This window comes from Paroedura picta, chromosome 8, assembly GCF_049243985.1.
Source record: "Paroedura picta isolate Pp20150507F chromosome 8, Ppicta_v3.0, whole genome shotgun sequence".
In the NCBI taxonomy this organism is placed as follows: domain Eukaryota; kingdom Metazoa; phylum Chordata; class Lepidosauria; order Squamata; family Gekkonidae; genus Paroedura; species Paroedura picta.
This window is the reverse complement of record NC_135376.1, coordinates 87,070,749-87,086,075: the sequence shown is the minus strand read 5'-3', so window position 1 is coordinate 87,086,075 and position 15,327 is coordinate 87,070,749. Positions and strand designations below refer to the sequence as shown.

Sequence of the window (15,327 nt, the reverse complement as noted above, 5' to 3'; positions counted from 1 at the left end):
GTGTCGTGAAGCGGCAGCGGGTCGGGAAGGGGCCTGGGGAGGCCGTGGGTGGGTTAGCGGGTGGCGGCTGGACGCGGCAGCGTGTGAGTTGTTTGTGTTGGAGGCAGCGGCGGCGGGGCAGGAAGGGGGCTGGCTATGGAGGGGGGGTTGTAGGACTGAGCTGGTAGTGTGGTGTTGGGGGGTGGCGGGAAAGGAGCAGGGATGCCGCGTCTTCGACACGGCATCCCTGCTCCTTTCCCGAGGGCTATGGGAAGGAGTCCCCTGGCGGGCAAGGCCGTGCCAAGCGGCCGATGGGGAGGCGCGCTTTGCGCGCCTCTTTTTATCACGGACAGAGCCCGCCCTAACTCCTCCCCAATAGCCCTTAGGGCTTTATTTAATCCGCTCCGCAGGAGCGGTTAAAGATGTTTAGAGTCTATACTACCGCTTTACCAATGTCGATTATATGTATCTACTTTGTTTCTACGCTTTTGGAAAATAAAAATCTTATTTAAAAAAAATAACACAGCAATAAACATTCTCACCACTTCTATCTCGCACAAAATTGTGAACATGCCCTAGACCTGGACCAGAAGGTGGAACAGACAATACTTCTGAGAATACTGCCTTGGCGACTTTAACTGCCTAGCAACCTATTTTTATCTCAAGGATTCCCTCCTTTCTCTCGAAGGATGTCAATTCACCATATAAATAGCAGAGCCTTTCTATAATACTATTTCCATCCTTCTCAATTTGATAGCTTCCTGTCGTGAGGCCACCAGGATACCTGAGCAGTCACCATGTCAGAGATAGAACTCTAACCGGTCCCTGGAAGCCTCATTTACAACAACTCCTTCTGCATCTTTAAGCTTCTCCAGGTCAGCAACCTTATGAACTTGTTCCCTAAGTACCAATAGCTCACGGCATGGAGCAAGCTCCCGCAGCTTCTGCACAGCAAGAGAGTTATATATGTGAAAACGGTGTGCAGTAGAACGGCTAGCCCCTGTTCCCCTGCTCACGTTTGACTTTTGTGACTGCTTTTGCATTTTAATTCCTCTAAAAAGAAGGGATCATATCCTAAGCCTTGCTTCTACTTGCACTGTGCCTTATCCAATGTGGAGACACGCCTCTACTTTGAAGTGCTCTCCTCTGGCATTAAGTGCTTTTCAGCTGAGAGACAGACCAGCTTTCTCTTTGATGTCCTAATTAATCAGGAAAGGAGAATCGGCATTGTCTTGTATTTTGCATTTTCCTTCCCCTGTATGGAAATGCCCAACTAAGGGGCATGCAATATTTCTTTAACTGGCATTTTTCAATTTGGGTCTATTAGAACTGGAAAATGTTTGGATTTCTGAAAAATCCCAAATCCTGATACCGGGATGGGATTCAGTCCTGGGATTTTTCCAAAATCCTGAAGGGGCGGGGATGACAAAGCACAACGGTGACTTACCAGGCAGCCATCATTGAAGCAATGTTGGGTGGGCTGAGAAGGAAGTGCTCTTCATGGAGCGTTGGGGTAGGGGATGCAGGGGGTGTGCGCCCTGCAGTAGGGAGGAAAGGCACCACATGAGCTGGGGCCAGCCTCTACTCCCACGGCAGCTGAGCCAATAGTTTCCCTCCCAACCACTCTTGTTTTTGTGGTTGTTTACAAACGGGAGACTTACAGATACCAAATGGAGTGTTCATTTGTTGTTATACTGGTTATTTATGCTTTGATAATTTGTTAAAACGGCGGTGGGGGGGGGACAAGGGGAAGGAGCCTGTAAAAAGTGTGGGGGAACATGGAGGGGGGAGTTGAAGTACTCCCCAGATATGTTGCCTTATTGGAAATGCTCAGTTGGACCGCAACAGTAGAGCAGATGAAAGGGGATGGGCAGAAGGAGGTCTACGCCTCCTGAAGCATTCCCTGATTCTCTCTATTGGAGGGATGCCCAGCGGCAAGGGGGCCCAAGGGCGTGATTGGGGACCAGGAAAGGATCCCCAGGGTGCCACTGAGGTTAGTGAACTGTGTCAGATGACCCAAAGAATTATGGTCTAGGCTTCATATCCCCTTGCCAGCCAACACATGGGTGTTATTGTCCCTTTTTGACAAAAAGTGGAATTGAGTAAGAGACTTAATCCTAGCCCACATGCCCACCTGCAAGTCAATAGACCTGAGAAGGAAAAAAAGCCAGCCTGATTCTGGGACTGCTTTGGCTGCAGGAGCGGCCAGCTGAAAGCTGAGATGGCAGGGAACAATCTCATTTAAACCAGCCTGCAAGAGAAGCCATCCGTAGGAGCTGCTGTGCCACATGGAGTACATTGCTCCCTGTGGGCTCAGCCAATCCTGGCTAGGCTTGTTTAAACTGGGCTGTAGGAGAGGCTAGCCCTAAGAGCTGCTATGCCACACAACACACATTGCACAGGAGATCCTAGCAGGGCTTGCTTCTCCTACAGTTCAGTTCAACCCAGGCTGCAGGAGAAGCCAGTGCAAAGCCCAGCCTGTGGGAAGCAATCAGCAGATCCTGGAGCTGGCTTCTTCAGCGGCCAGCCCCAAGCTGAGCCAGCTGGAATGGTATTTTTCCCACTGGCATAGCTGATCCTCAGGCTGTCTTCTGTAGCCCCTTTAAATATTAAATGGATGGCAGTGGAAGCCAGATAAACAGCAGATTTTTTTATTTGCTGCTTTTTTCGCATCTACCCAGTAATTCCCAAATGCATCCAAGATTTTTTTCTGGATTTTTTTTTCACAACGAAACCCAGATATATTTGGTATGCTGAAATCTTCCCCCAAATACAAGTAAATACTTTTGGGGTAGATTTTCAACTCCAAATGCATACCACTGTGCCCAAGATGACCTACAGTACAACATTGTTCCTTACACATATGTATAACATTTCAGTTTGGCATCTTCTAGTTCAATGGAGTTATCACATTGTGTACAGCAACTCACCATGAGAATGCTGAACATTTAAATTCTGCAGTTCCATCATGTTAGACTCGGGACCTAATGGATTTATTCCCTCTCCCTTTAGATGGTAATGTGTATTTATTATGCTGTGTTGGGGTCCCTTGTTGACCTGATAAGCTGGGGCCTTGGATTTATCCCCCAAAGTCATGATGACACCCACTGCTCATTCTGGGAAATAAAACAGTAAATAATCTTCATGTTCACAAGGGCTGGAAATAGAACAAATAAAAAGCATTTTCATACCCATCAGTATAATATTAAATCTTTCCTTTGGGGAAGCTGGCTAATTGTGCATACGAAGACGACATGCACTGAACATCCATAATATTCTGAAGCTTAAAGTTTTAGCTGATTTAACACTGAAGCTCTTCTTTTTAAGTTGCTAATTATACAGTGAATGGCTTTCAGTTAGAGTCAATTGCATTTCAGAATTCACATATCACTTTGAGGATTAAAAAAATTGCTGTAATTTTCTCAATTAATCACTACTGTGAAGACCTAAATGATGCTATTGAAAATATCTCTTAGTCTTTTGACCCTTTTATTTATTTTTAAGCCCATAAATAAAAATGTGAATCTCATGACCAGAGGTTAAGTTGGCCAAGGTAAGGCACATTGAGGATTCTAAAATCATCAAGCATGATCCAGTCAAGGACTGGCAATTTTAGCACAGGGAAGGAAGGCAGCATGATATAGTCCGAACTCATCGGATCTCATAAGTGAAACAGGTCTGTATTTGGAAGGCATCCCACCAAGGAAGACTCTGCGGAAGAAGAGAATGGCAAACCACAATTGCCTCTCACTTGCCTTTTTAGCCCTTGGCTGGAGTCATCTTAAACCAGCTGCAACTTTCTGGCACCTTGTACAGTATGATACAACTGTATTTTATACATAGTTCTGATTTTTTTTTAAATATGGAAATGTATATTTAAAAAGGAGATGTCACTCATTCCGCACATGGACCGATTATGCATTAGGTAGATTTCCCAGGCTGGTGACAACAGGGCTGCAGGGCTAATCCCCAATTATTCCTGACATCACCACTATCCTGAGCGATGACCAGTCCTGGCCTGGCTCAGGGACCCTTGGATGACTTGTAGTAAGGGAACACAGAGTCTTCCACATTCCTGAGATGCCACAGATGCCATTGGGGGCTAGATGGGGCCAGTGCTGTGCAAAATTGGAAGATTATGGGCCCAGCTCCTCCCCCAATCTACTGTGTCCCTGCAGGGACACCACATGCCCCTGTCAGCTACACGGAACCACAGAGCTGGTCAGTGCATTCCCCCACCCCCATCTTTGTGGGAGAGAAGCATGCTGATCCCCACCATCATGCAGTGGGGGCCCAATGCCCCCCGCTTTCCCTGCTGCAGCCCTGGCATTGTGCGCGCATGTGTGCTATGCCAGGGCAGTCTGCATATGCCAGGGGATTCTCTCCCCTGTGAGTATGCAGGAAGCAGTGGAGATTCCACCCTGGCAGCAGCTTGTCATGGCTGGTGTGGCTGCTGCCATGCATAATGGGTCATGTTGGATAATGTACTTTCAATGCGCTTTAGAAGCAGATTTTCCTGTTTTTCACTGGATAATCTAGATACAAAAGCACATTGAAAGTGCATTATCCATTGTGTGTGGCATGAGGTTTGGTATACCAAAGATCAAAACCTTTATGGAAAGCTTGCCAGAATTACCAATTATCAAAGCCTTTCCCCTAACCTATAACATTTGAACTTGGTATCTCTGCAAACTACAAAACAAAATCTTTATCCATCACAGTAGCTCCTCACCGAAGTTTAGAACCTGTTTTAAGTCAAAATACATCATGTATGAGATCAAAGATTCATGATCTGAACAAACAGGATTTACAAAATTCCTTTCTTGCTCAAAACCCTTGAAAAAATGTATAACAACCTATATGGCAAATATTTAGGAGAAATGATCTGCATCTTAATCGGAATAAATTGCAATAATTTTGACAATTTTAAAAAATTGTCAGTGTTCTCCAGCAGAAATAATGCCTTCAATATAGATATTGAGCAAAAAAATGAAAGATTAATTGGCTTTATATTTCTATTGAGTTACATTTATATACCTTTACCACATCAGAGATTAAGATTATTGCACAGGATTAAACATTCCACTATATAAATCTAGTTAAATATACCTGTTAAGAAGACCCATTTCATTATGTAACACAATTTAAAAGGCCCCTGTCTTTTCCCATCAGCACATTATAGACAGGGCAGTTCTCAGTCCTTATATTATGACCAAGTTATCACTGACCATCAGTCAAAAGGGTTTGCCACAGTACAGTTTTTTTTTTAAGTGGATCTTGCTGGTAGGATTAATTATGCATAAATTTCTGTTCTTAAAAAGCAATCAGCACACTATTTATATATGAAATTACCACAATTAATCTGGGCGTCTTTTAAATACACATACAGACTATATAAATGATTGTTACAATGTGGTAACATATCAACCGCAAACTGCCTACATGAAATGAAATGCAACACACAGAAAGGTCAGTAGCAAAATTCATTCATTCAAGAAATTCCAAAGGACTTAATTAGGGATGCTCGTGAATTGCTCTATTGCCAAATTTTTCCACCAAATTTGATCTCTCTGCTCAGCAGCAGAAAATATCAAAATGGTCTCGAAAAGCTTTTTCACTCCGCTGCCTAAAAAGTGATTTAATATGTACTTTGGTTAGATATTTATTTATGGAACAGACTTCAGTTCCCTCAATGCAGTTCCAGTATGGACCAAATTCCACAGGCTGTTCAGCAGGGAAACATCAACCGAGATCAGAAACCAGAGTTTGATGCCCCCCATCTGCCTCCCATCTGAACAAACGGAATATGACTGCAACACAGTTCAGTGAAACACATAAGAAATGTCATATCAAATAATGAGATATAATGTTTCTACTTAACTACCTAATTTGGAGCAAAATGGTAAGAAAATATCTGAAATAATGAGTCAGAGAAATAGAATATTGATTTGCAGACAATCAAAGAAAAACAATGATACAATAAAGATGAGGAAATTCACTCATCCTTAGCCCTCACTAGAATTCATACTGAAAGATCCAACATGAGATCATCCCAATACTTTTTAAAACTTTTCTCCCCATTTTTCATTCCCCCCCCCTCATTGAAGATGTCTTGGTTGTCAAAGAAGAAGACGAAGACGAAGACGAAGAAGAAGAAGAGTTGGTTTTTATACCCTGCTTGTCTTTTTTCCCACAGGCAAAGTTTTTGAGAGTTTTGCAAACTCCCTGATGTGTCAATTAATTTCCGTGGTCCGGCTAGAGGCAGGAATGACGAAAGTTGAGGCAAAGGTTGTACTTTCCTCTCTCTGCCTCTGGCTTAAGTTGATCGTTAACCCCCATGGCCTTTTATCCCTAATTTTAGAGGTCAGTTTTCAAGTTGGTCGCTCATTGTAAAATGTAAGATTAAACATCTTGGTATCTCTCCTCACACTTAACTTTCTTTAGGCTGGGATTCAGAAAAAAAAATTAAACAAAGAATCCAAGACATGAAAGGGAAGTGGACCTAATAGCCATAGAAGAGCTTTTACATTGGCAAGGTATATGGTGTTACCCTCTGTGGTACTGGCTGGAAAGTATAAACAGATACCCTTTCATGACAGACTATGGTCTTGTAACTCAGGACGAGTAGATGATGTAGAGAATGTCTTTCTGAGTTACCCCTTCAGTGATAAGGCCCCTCCTAAGTTTATCCTTCCTTTGGTGACACTAAGGCCAGAGCCAATAGCTGCAAACAACACAGCTATAATTAACAAACTCTTGTTAGACGAATCCCCAGGAATTACTAAATCAGAAGCCAGTTTCTGCCTTATAGTTCTTAGAGTTCGTGGAACTAGCTGGTTACATTTTGTGATCTAAGAATGTATTTATAATTATCCTAAGACCTATTAAATCAGGCAAAATCAGTTTTTAGACATTTTCCATATCTATTTAGATTTTACTTGTAACTCATGTTCTTAAATTTATATTGTTAAACCATTAAGCATTTTTTACACAATTTGTTTTTTCCCCCCTTTTTATTATGTGAAACATTATACCAGGGCAGAGTCTGCACTTACTTTGTTTATTCCATTGTCAATCCTGTTGAATTCAGATCACTTTGAACTCAAGTCTTCCTCTCCCCCTCCCTCCCCATTGAAACAGTAAAGTCTTCTGCACGTGGTTAGGGAGGCTCAGAAGAGGGGGGGAGTCAAATGGAGACTCTGTTTTCTTGAAGGGGGGAGAGGATCCAAGAAGTCAGAGGAGGGAGGAAAAAAATCCTTTTTTTTTTCCTTGAAGGGGGGGGGGGGTAAGAGAATCGAAGAAGGCAGAAAAAAAAATCCAACAGAAGTTGAGAGAAATTAGGGGCTTCTCCTTTAAGGCAGGCTTATCACATGACCACCTGTGGCCAATCATGGGTTCCCTGCCACGGAGGAGAGCCCAGATTCAAAACAATGTGATTTAAAAATATATTGAACGTTAAAAGCACTCCAAGATATTGCACAATAAAGGTAGGATCACTCTGATCAATCCTTCTTGCTGCAGAAGTAAAATTTAAATCGCCCCAAATCCAAACGGAAATCGCATTCTGTGTAGAGGGCAGGGACTGAATCGACCTGGGGTTGGAATAAAAGCTCTGTGCAGTTTACACCCAGGTAACTGTTGTATCCTACTTCTCCTGTATCACTTTGGCATGAACAGGTATATTTTGTATGTCATTTTTATTGCTCTGATTTAATTCCATAATAAACTTGCTACTACTACTCTCCCATTTGTCACTGCCTAAAGGAGTCTCAAAGTGGCTTACAATTGCCTTCCCTTCCTCTCCCCACAACAGACACCCTGTGAAGTAGATGGGGCTGAGAGAGTTCTGAGAGAACTGTGACTGACCCAGTTGGCTGCACATGGAGGAACATGGAATCAAACCCAGTTCTCCAGATTAGAGGCCTCCACTTTATTATTATTATTATTATTATTACTATTATTATTATTATTATTATTATTATTGTCATCGTCATCATCATCATCATCATCATCATCAATGACAACAACTATAACAACTTTATTTGTATAGCCCCCCCTTCCCTGTTTTAACCACTAAACTAAGCTGACTCTTATAGGCTGACGTTTTCTTTGGTTTCTAAATGAACAGGTAAAATATTATTTTATGGCATTTATAGCCTTGATATAATGCATGCAGTCCTTCATTCTCGAGGCTTGTTTGCTTATTCTCTAACTTTCATTGAGCAAGTTCTGTGACCTTGTTCTTGAATATCCCTCTAATTGTTAATGGTAAAACAAGCTCCATTTCTGGTCTCATCTTTGGGATGCTGTTATGATGAATGAGACTGATCTCAGATGAGACCAAAAATGGAGCCATTAACAATTAGAGGGATGTTCAAGAACAAGGTCACAGAACTCGCTCAAGGCATCACTAAGGCTCCAGGACCAAGCAAACACTGTGAGACGCGTTAACCTCTAAACTCACCAAGTATTGAGCCACTGAGTCAGTGACAAATGGATTGTGTTTGCCTGTTAAATATGTGCCAAGGCCTGTTGTTCTTGCAGGAAAGCCACAGTCAGATAACCTCAAATGCCAGGAGCCAATATCACTGAATCAAAGATGACAAATAGTACAGAAAAAAATCAAGTTCTTGGTAAAATAAATTTCTACCATCTCTTGATTTGGAGTACTCTCCTTCAGGGAAATATTAATAACCTTGGCAGTGTAAAAAGTTAGTTCCACAGCTGTGACTTTCCTTCAAATGCAAGCTACCCTCTGATCAGTTGAGTAGCTTCTAAAGAGTAGCCAGTAAGGTGGCCTCCTTACAACAGAGCTTTAGTTTCCTTAAGAACAGATGGGAGTTGACGACCCCCGCCATAGAGTTCATCCTTCAAAGCATCCGTTTTTTCCAGTGAAACCAATCTCTGTGGTCTGGAGATGAACTGTAACTCCAGGAAGATGCCCACATCCCAGTTGAAGAATGGCACCCTTAAGTGGAAACATCTGCCTACTAGAGAAATGTGTCTAAAACCTATTATAGATGTACCAGGCCAGGTGGGGTATGTGGCAAGGTTGTGGGCAGTACCAGGTTGAGGAGTTCCCATGCTGTTTTCCCAGAACCTTCTTTCCTCACTCATAAAACTGTTATTTGCCAACATCTACACATATGGAAGGATGTTGCCTGTGAGAAATATCAGACGAGTGGTTAGGAATACAAAATTTGTTCAAACAAGAAGAACTATCCTTCAGGTCAAATTGCAATCTGGTTTGATTCTCAGTTATTATGAATTAAACTAAATGCAGTGTGTGTTGGGGAGATAAATGGGTCTCTTTAATATGAGTGATTTTTAAATACTGAATAATTGCCATGGAGATTTCAGATGAGAGCCATAGCACAGGGGAGAGGGCTGTTAACCTCTGTGCCCCATTGTTAGAAGTGCCTCTTCCATATATTTTGTAGTCATTAACTATGAATGTAGATGTAGGAGTTTCAAATATATATTGCTTTATGGCCTGTTCTGAGTCCCTCTGCTTTCACACCACCTCCCCCAATCTATCTTCAGTTGTTCTGGGGAGAGCTAGCTGGTGGCCTTGAAATGGAGATGTGTTCTCACAACATGGCATTTGTTTGGGTGTTTGAAGTTCTCCCATTCAAATCAGGATTCCATTGGGACGGGATGGTGGATTGGGGCATATATGCCAACGCTGGGCCAGAACTGAGTTGTGGCAAAGTACTGATCTGGTTTACTTGCCTACTTTCTAATACATCGACTTTTGCACCAAGTCAAGGATTCATTTATTGACCAATCTGCAGAAAACTCACACCCATATGGTTTACTAGGCCTCTGCTACCTCCGATACACCAGCACTATATGGATGAAGACAAGGGGCAAATAGCAGGGTTACTTGGTTAAGGATGCAAAAACTGCACTATGAGGAAGAGTACTGTACTCCACCAACTTCAAATCTGGGAGCCTTTCATTTGATAGTAATTTTTAAAAAATAACACCTGCATAAGTGTAACTGCCATCAAATTGCTTCCAACTTACAGTGGCCCTATGGGCCATTTCGCACAGAGCTCAAAGTTGCTATTTGGTTGCTGTTAGCGAAATCGCTACTTCAACTAGCGAAATGTAACTAGCTGTGCCCGTAACGCACAGCTGTGGTTTTTGCGGAATTTAGCACTTTCACTTCTCGTCACTTTCGTAACCCACAGCCTTCCGGTTCTCCGTCTTTTCGCTACAAAGGAGGTCCCTTTTTAGCGCTTCTGGCCTCCCGTGCCCGTCAATCAAACTGCAGGCACACCTTTGACCTCGACCCTAAAGCCGGACTTGTCGGGGTTCCCTTTTTTTAAAAAAAACCCAGGAAACCCTGTAGCAACGCGTTATCGTCAAATCATTGGCGCCCTTGGAACGTGTTTTCTATTGTTTTCTATGAACCAGAGGTTGATGCATTGATATGTTTGATTGGTTAATCCCCGCCCACAGTACACGCCCACAGGTTACCTGCTTATATGCACCTGGGCAGACACGCGGTCGGCCTCACTCTTTGTTTGCGTAGCCTACTGCCCGCAGCACAGGTTAACGTTGTAATGGAGAGGATTATTTTTCAATTGTTGTCTCAGATGCTTGCGGTGGTCCAGCGTATCCACACCACCGTGCGGCGTAGGAGGGCTGCTTCAGAGGAATACCGAGAACGTATTGCCAGAGCGATGACCAGCAGTACAAGACGTTCTCAACGGGCAACCATGGCGGCAAAGAGGCACTGGCAAGCTCTGGCAGAGGTCCGGTTCCCCCCCCGGTTCTGGGCGGACGAAAGATCCTCTGACTGGTGGGAAAATTTTGTGTGGACTCGCTGGGATGATGACCACTGGATTGCCAACTTTAGAATGTCTAGGGGAACATTTTTTGAACTCATGGAGGCTCTACGTGGACGCATGGAGAGGCAAGTCACTGGCATGCGGCGCCCCGTGCCAATAGAAAAAAGGGTGGTGGCCGCATTGTGGTACTTGGCCACCCCTCAGTACTTCCGGACAGTAGCCCAGCAATTCGGACTCGGAGTCACTACGGTTGGCGATATCCTTAAGGAGTTCTGCCTCGCCATGGAGGCGGAATTGTTCAGCAAAGTCGTGTGCCTCGGAGACCGGCTTGGAGCGGTGAGTGTCATTCTATCCCCTTTGCCCTTTAAATTTTTTTTCTTGTTTGACAGGTCAGCAACGAAGACGCGATACACCCCACGCTGACATGCCATGGCTTATATTCTTTTCTTTCCCTTATTCCAGAGTATGGACGGGTTTGCCAGGCTTGGATTCCCGCATTGTTTTGTGGCCGTCGATGGAAGCCACATCCCTATCCGTGCCCCCGGGGGAAGCATAAAGGTGTACGGGAACAGGAAGGACTTTTGTGCTGTTCTCCTGCAAGGAACTGTGGACTTCTCCGGACGGTTTATCGATGCCGAGGTGGGGTGGAGTGGCAGGAGGCATGATGCCCTTGTTTTCAGGGAATCGAACCTCAGGAAAGCCATGGACGAAGGGGTCTTTGTTCCAGGAAACCCCACCGCCACCATTGAGGGCGTGCGTGTGCCGGCGTTGGTGCTCCGGGACGAAGCCTACCCATTACGCCGCTGGCTCATGACTCCCTATAAGCGGCCAAGGACAGACGTGCAGAGCCACTACAACCTCAGTCACTCCCGGGCAAGGAATGTAGTGGAGCGTGCCTTTGGACGTTTGAAGTCCCGGTTCCGTTGCTTGATGTCACGACTCCATGTGCATATAGACAATGTGACTCCGCTGATCATCGCGTGTGTCATTTTGCACAACATATGCGAGGACAAGGGACATAACATCCCCTTCCCTGTGGATGAACCTGATCCTGTAGTCCTTGAGGACACACAAGACATCCCTGAAGCAAGGAGAAAAAGGATCTATGCGGAGGGGTGCAAGGTTCGGGACGCCATAGCCACCCACATCTACAGAAACAGGAGGCATGTTTGATTGTTTTTCCTACTCTGTTGTTGAATAAAGTTTTATGTTCTTTGTTTAACCTTGTCTTGTGCGGTTTGTCTACTTAGCCAGCAAAAAAACGGGGATTCTCTGGGCCAAAAGCACTTTGACAGCCCTAAATGCTAACTCCCCGCTGAAATTGACAAACACAATACGGAAGCGCTGAACGTGGAAAGTTTGGGGAGGCGGGTAGCCAGGAAGTATTGGCGACCCCTGTCAAACCGGAGGATCAATCCACTTATGTTCCAAGGAATAATTTTATTGGTGGGCAGCTTTGATACATTTAAAATAGGGGTGGTCGATCGGAGCAACGCACGTTCGTTCCCTAATCGTCATTCCGAAGATGCCGAAGCCACGGAAGGGCTCCTTCTGGCAGCGCGCCGAGGCTGAGGCACTTCTGGAGCTTGTGCTCCAATCGAAAAGTGTTGGCCGCCTTATGGCCAGCACCCACTGCCACACCAAGGGTGCTTACCTGGTGTTGGCATCGAAGCTGAGGGAGAGGGGCTACGTCCGGACCTGGGAGCAGGTCCGGACAAAATTTAAGAGGGTGAAGCTGGACTTCCTCAACAGTCTTGAACAGTGGGGGGGGGGTCCCGCAGCCAAGTGGGAGAACGGTCTTCCACGACCAGATGGTGAAAATATGGGAGAAGGCTGGGAAGCCCCCCCTGGAAATGAGGAGGCATATGGGTGAGTGCTGCCCTCGTTGTGTTTTACCCTTAAACATGCATGGAATGACTAGCTGCCTCTTTCCCCTACTGTCCCCAATGAAATTCGAGAAAGTATTTAGATGCTGTCAACCCCCTATGACTTAGCCCGCCAGTACTGTAGAACCACTTTGGTTATGCGCTTTGACTCTAACTGTGGTGTGGCCACCAGCTGTGTTTCATCTCTGTTTTGTGTGCTTTTACTTATGATTTCTCTTTTTCTTTGCCCAGCCACACAATCACCATCCAAGCTGGCAAAAGCACCTGAGCGTGAGGAGGGGGAGGAAGAGGGACCTTCCACCTCAGGACAGGCTGCAGGTGAGAGTTTTATGTCTGTGAGGGAGACCCATGTGTGTGTACCCCCATGGAGCCATATGGGAGCCTGCTGTGATGCTTCCATTTGAAGTGTGATTAAATTCTTTGTTTGATTTCTATAGCAGAAACTATGGAGGCAAGGATGCGTGCCATGGAGGCCAGGGTGACTTCCTTAGAGGCTGAAGTGGCAGACCTGAAAGGGGAGTTAGAGCAGCAAAGGCAGCAGAGGGAGGCGGAAGAACGTAGGTTATGTTCCCCACTGCCCAACTCTTCTCACACTGTGGCTAAGGCCACTAAAAAGTGTATGCATGTAAACTAAAAAAATTGGAAAATATGTGTGGCACTAATGTGTACTTTTTCTCCCTCCCCACACAGTTAAGAAGAAGGAGGACGAAGACCTGTTCCGCCGCAAAGTCAGGGGGACCATGGGACGGTTGTGCAGGAGAGTGAGGGAGATGGAAGGGGCTGGGGAGGGGAGCAGTGGGACCTGAGTTTTGTTTTCTGTTTGTGTTTTGGGGTGGGGGGTGTTGGGGGGGTTCCTAGTTACATTGCCCATTTTTCTATCCCTGTTAAATATATGAATTTGTTAAAAAAAAGTTGGCTTTCTTGGAGGGTGGGGGTGGTGGTGGGGGGGTCCAAGTTACATTCCCTTGTTTTTTTCCCCTGTTGAACTGTTTTTGAAAATAAAATGTTGTTGTAAATTTACTGAAAAAGACTCCAGTGTGACTCCTTACACTCGCACACCTTTCACCCCAAACTCCTAAAACACCTTTAACCTTTAAAACACCCTCCAACCTCCAACCCACACAACGGTGCCAGAATAGGCACAATCACTAGAGAGGGTACACAGAGACAGAGTCAAAAATATAAACTTTATTTAACAGACAACAGCAAACACAGATAACTAGACAAACTGGCCCAAACTAGGAGGGGGAGAACTTGTCCGCGGGTTTAACTATTCTCTTCCCGAGAACAGTCCTCCTTCTCGTTTGGGTCGAGGCATTCTGAGACGGGGTGGGTGGGGTGGGTGCTGGAGGTGGTGGGGGAGATGTGGGTGGGGGGGGGACGTGCACGGTAATCTGAGGAGGAGTGGCCGCCTCCATAACCGCGACCGCCCTCTCCATCAGCCTCCTTATCAGTCGAACCTCCTCCACGCTTTCGCGTAGGGATTGGTTCGACTCCCTAAGGATGGCACGGAATTTTTTTCCCTCCTGGGCCACGAGGGAGAGCATCGCCTGGTCTGCGGCAGCGGCACGCCTGGACTCCTCCTGGCAGTGCTCGAGGATCCTTTCTCCCACGCTAGTTAATACGGAGACGCGCCGCAGCCTGCCGCGTTCCCTCGCCAGCCTCTCCTCTGCTTGGAGAGCACCTCTAGGTGGTGAGCCGGCTGGCTCATCGTCTTCTGAAAGGACCTCTGTTGGCAAAAAAAGAGAAACAGAACTGTTAGTAACATTGAGACAGTCAAAACCCACCCTGGTGCACATGGTGGCCTTTCTTGGTTACATATTGTTAAACCAAGACTCAAAACTATGCCAGGGGAGCACATGGTTATTGTTTGTTTGCCCATGGTGGCCTTTCTTGGTTACATATTGTTAAACCAAGACTCAGAACAATGCCAGGGGAGCACAAAAATGAAAAGGAAGCACACAGTTATTGCACACAGACATTGTCCTGCAGCCATGGCTCGAAAGGAACAGTTCATGCACGCTCACCATCTTGTATCTGTATACGCCTGCGCAGGGCAGGAGGTCCAGCCACCCCACGCTCCTCCTCCTCCTGCGTCCCGGGTATGAAATCTGAAAAAAGGGAAAAAAGAACATGATTTAGGACCAAAGTGTGGCAAAGCAAGCTTCAAACCCTAAAGCAGCAACGTTGAGGGACTCTCTTCTGTCTCTTGGCAGTGTTGCTGCCCTGCACAAACAGAAAAGCACAAAGCAGTTAAACCCCCCCCCCCTTTTTGCAACTGATACTTACCAACATTTGTGGACGCCCCAGAATCACTGTCCTCTGCCACCGCTGCTGGGGACTCGAGGACCACCGTCCCAGGCATCTGTGTCTCTGTGGACAAGAGCAGAAAATAGTGAAAAAGGAGCAAGCATACAACCTGAACCACACAGCAAGCTCCCAAAGTAGTGGCTAAAGCACTGCAGAAGGCCTATGGCTGAGGCATGCTGCAAAACTGTTTTGGTTGTTGGTTAAACACAACCGTTTTAAAAAGCCACCAAAAGCAATCCACAAACATCCTAGCATATTATGCGTTGCAACGGACACAAGGCATACAATAGTGAAAAAGGAGCAAGCATACAACCAGAACCACACAGCAAGCTCCCAAAGTAGTGGCTAAAGCA

The 15,327-nt window shown here is 45.5% G+C and overlaps 1 protein-coding gene and 1 long non-coding RNA gene across 2 annotated transcripts in view; both read right to left on the bottom strand.

The window, feature by feature from the left end:
* Positions 1–15,327, bottom strand: part of LOC143842691 (uncharacterized) — an 87,299-nt gene that overhangs the window by 14,589 nt on the left and 57,383 nt on the right. The gene's annotated exons all lie outside the window — the stretch shown is intronic.
* Positions 13,227–15,126, bottom strand: LOC143842732 (uncharacterized). Its single transcript, XM_077347894.1, has 4 exons — positions 14,954–15,126; positions 14,692–14,775; positions 14,215–14,393; positions 13,227–13,238 (listed from the first exon to the last, which is right to left on the bottom strand). Exons 1-4 carry the CDS (start codon positions 15,027–15,029, stop codon positions 13,227–13,229), a joined length of 351 nt encoding a protein of 116 aa, XP_077204009.1. The 5' UTR covers positions 15,030–15,126.

Coding starts and splice junctions, on each gene's coding strand:
- LOC143842732 (XM_077347894.1), bottom strand. CDS start 15,029: ATGCCTGGGACGGTGGTCCTCGAGTCCCCAGCAGCGGTGGCAGAGGAC. Junction 14,776..14,953: donor TGGGGCGTCCACAAATGTTG/GTAAGTATCAGT, acceptor CCCTTTTTTCAG/ATTTCATACCCGGGACGCAG. Junction 14,394..14,691: donor GCGTATACAGATACAAGATG/GTGAGCGTGCAT, acceptor TTTTGCCAACAG/AGGTCCTTTCAGAAGACGAT.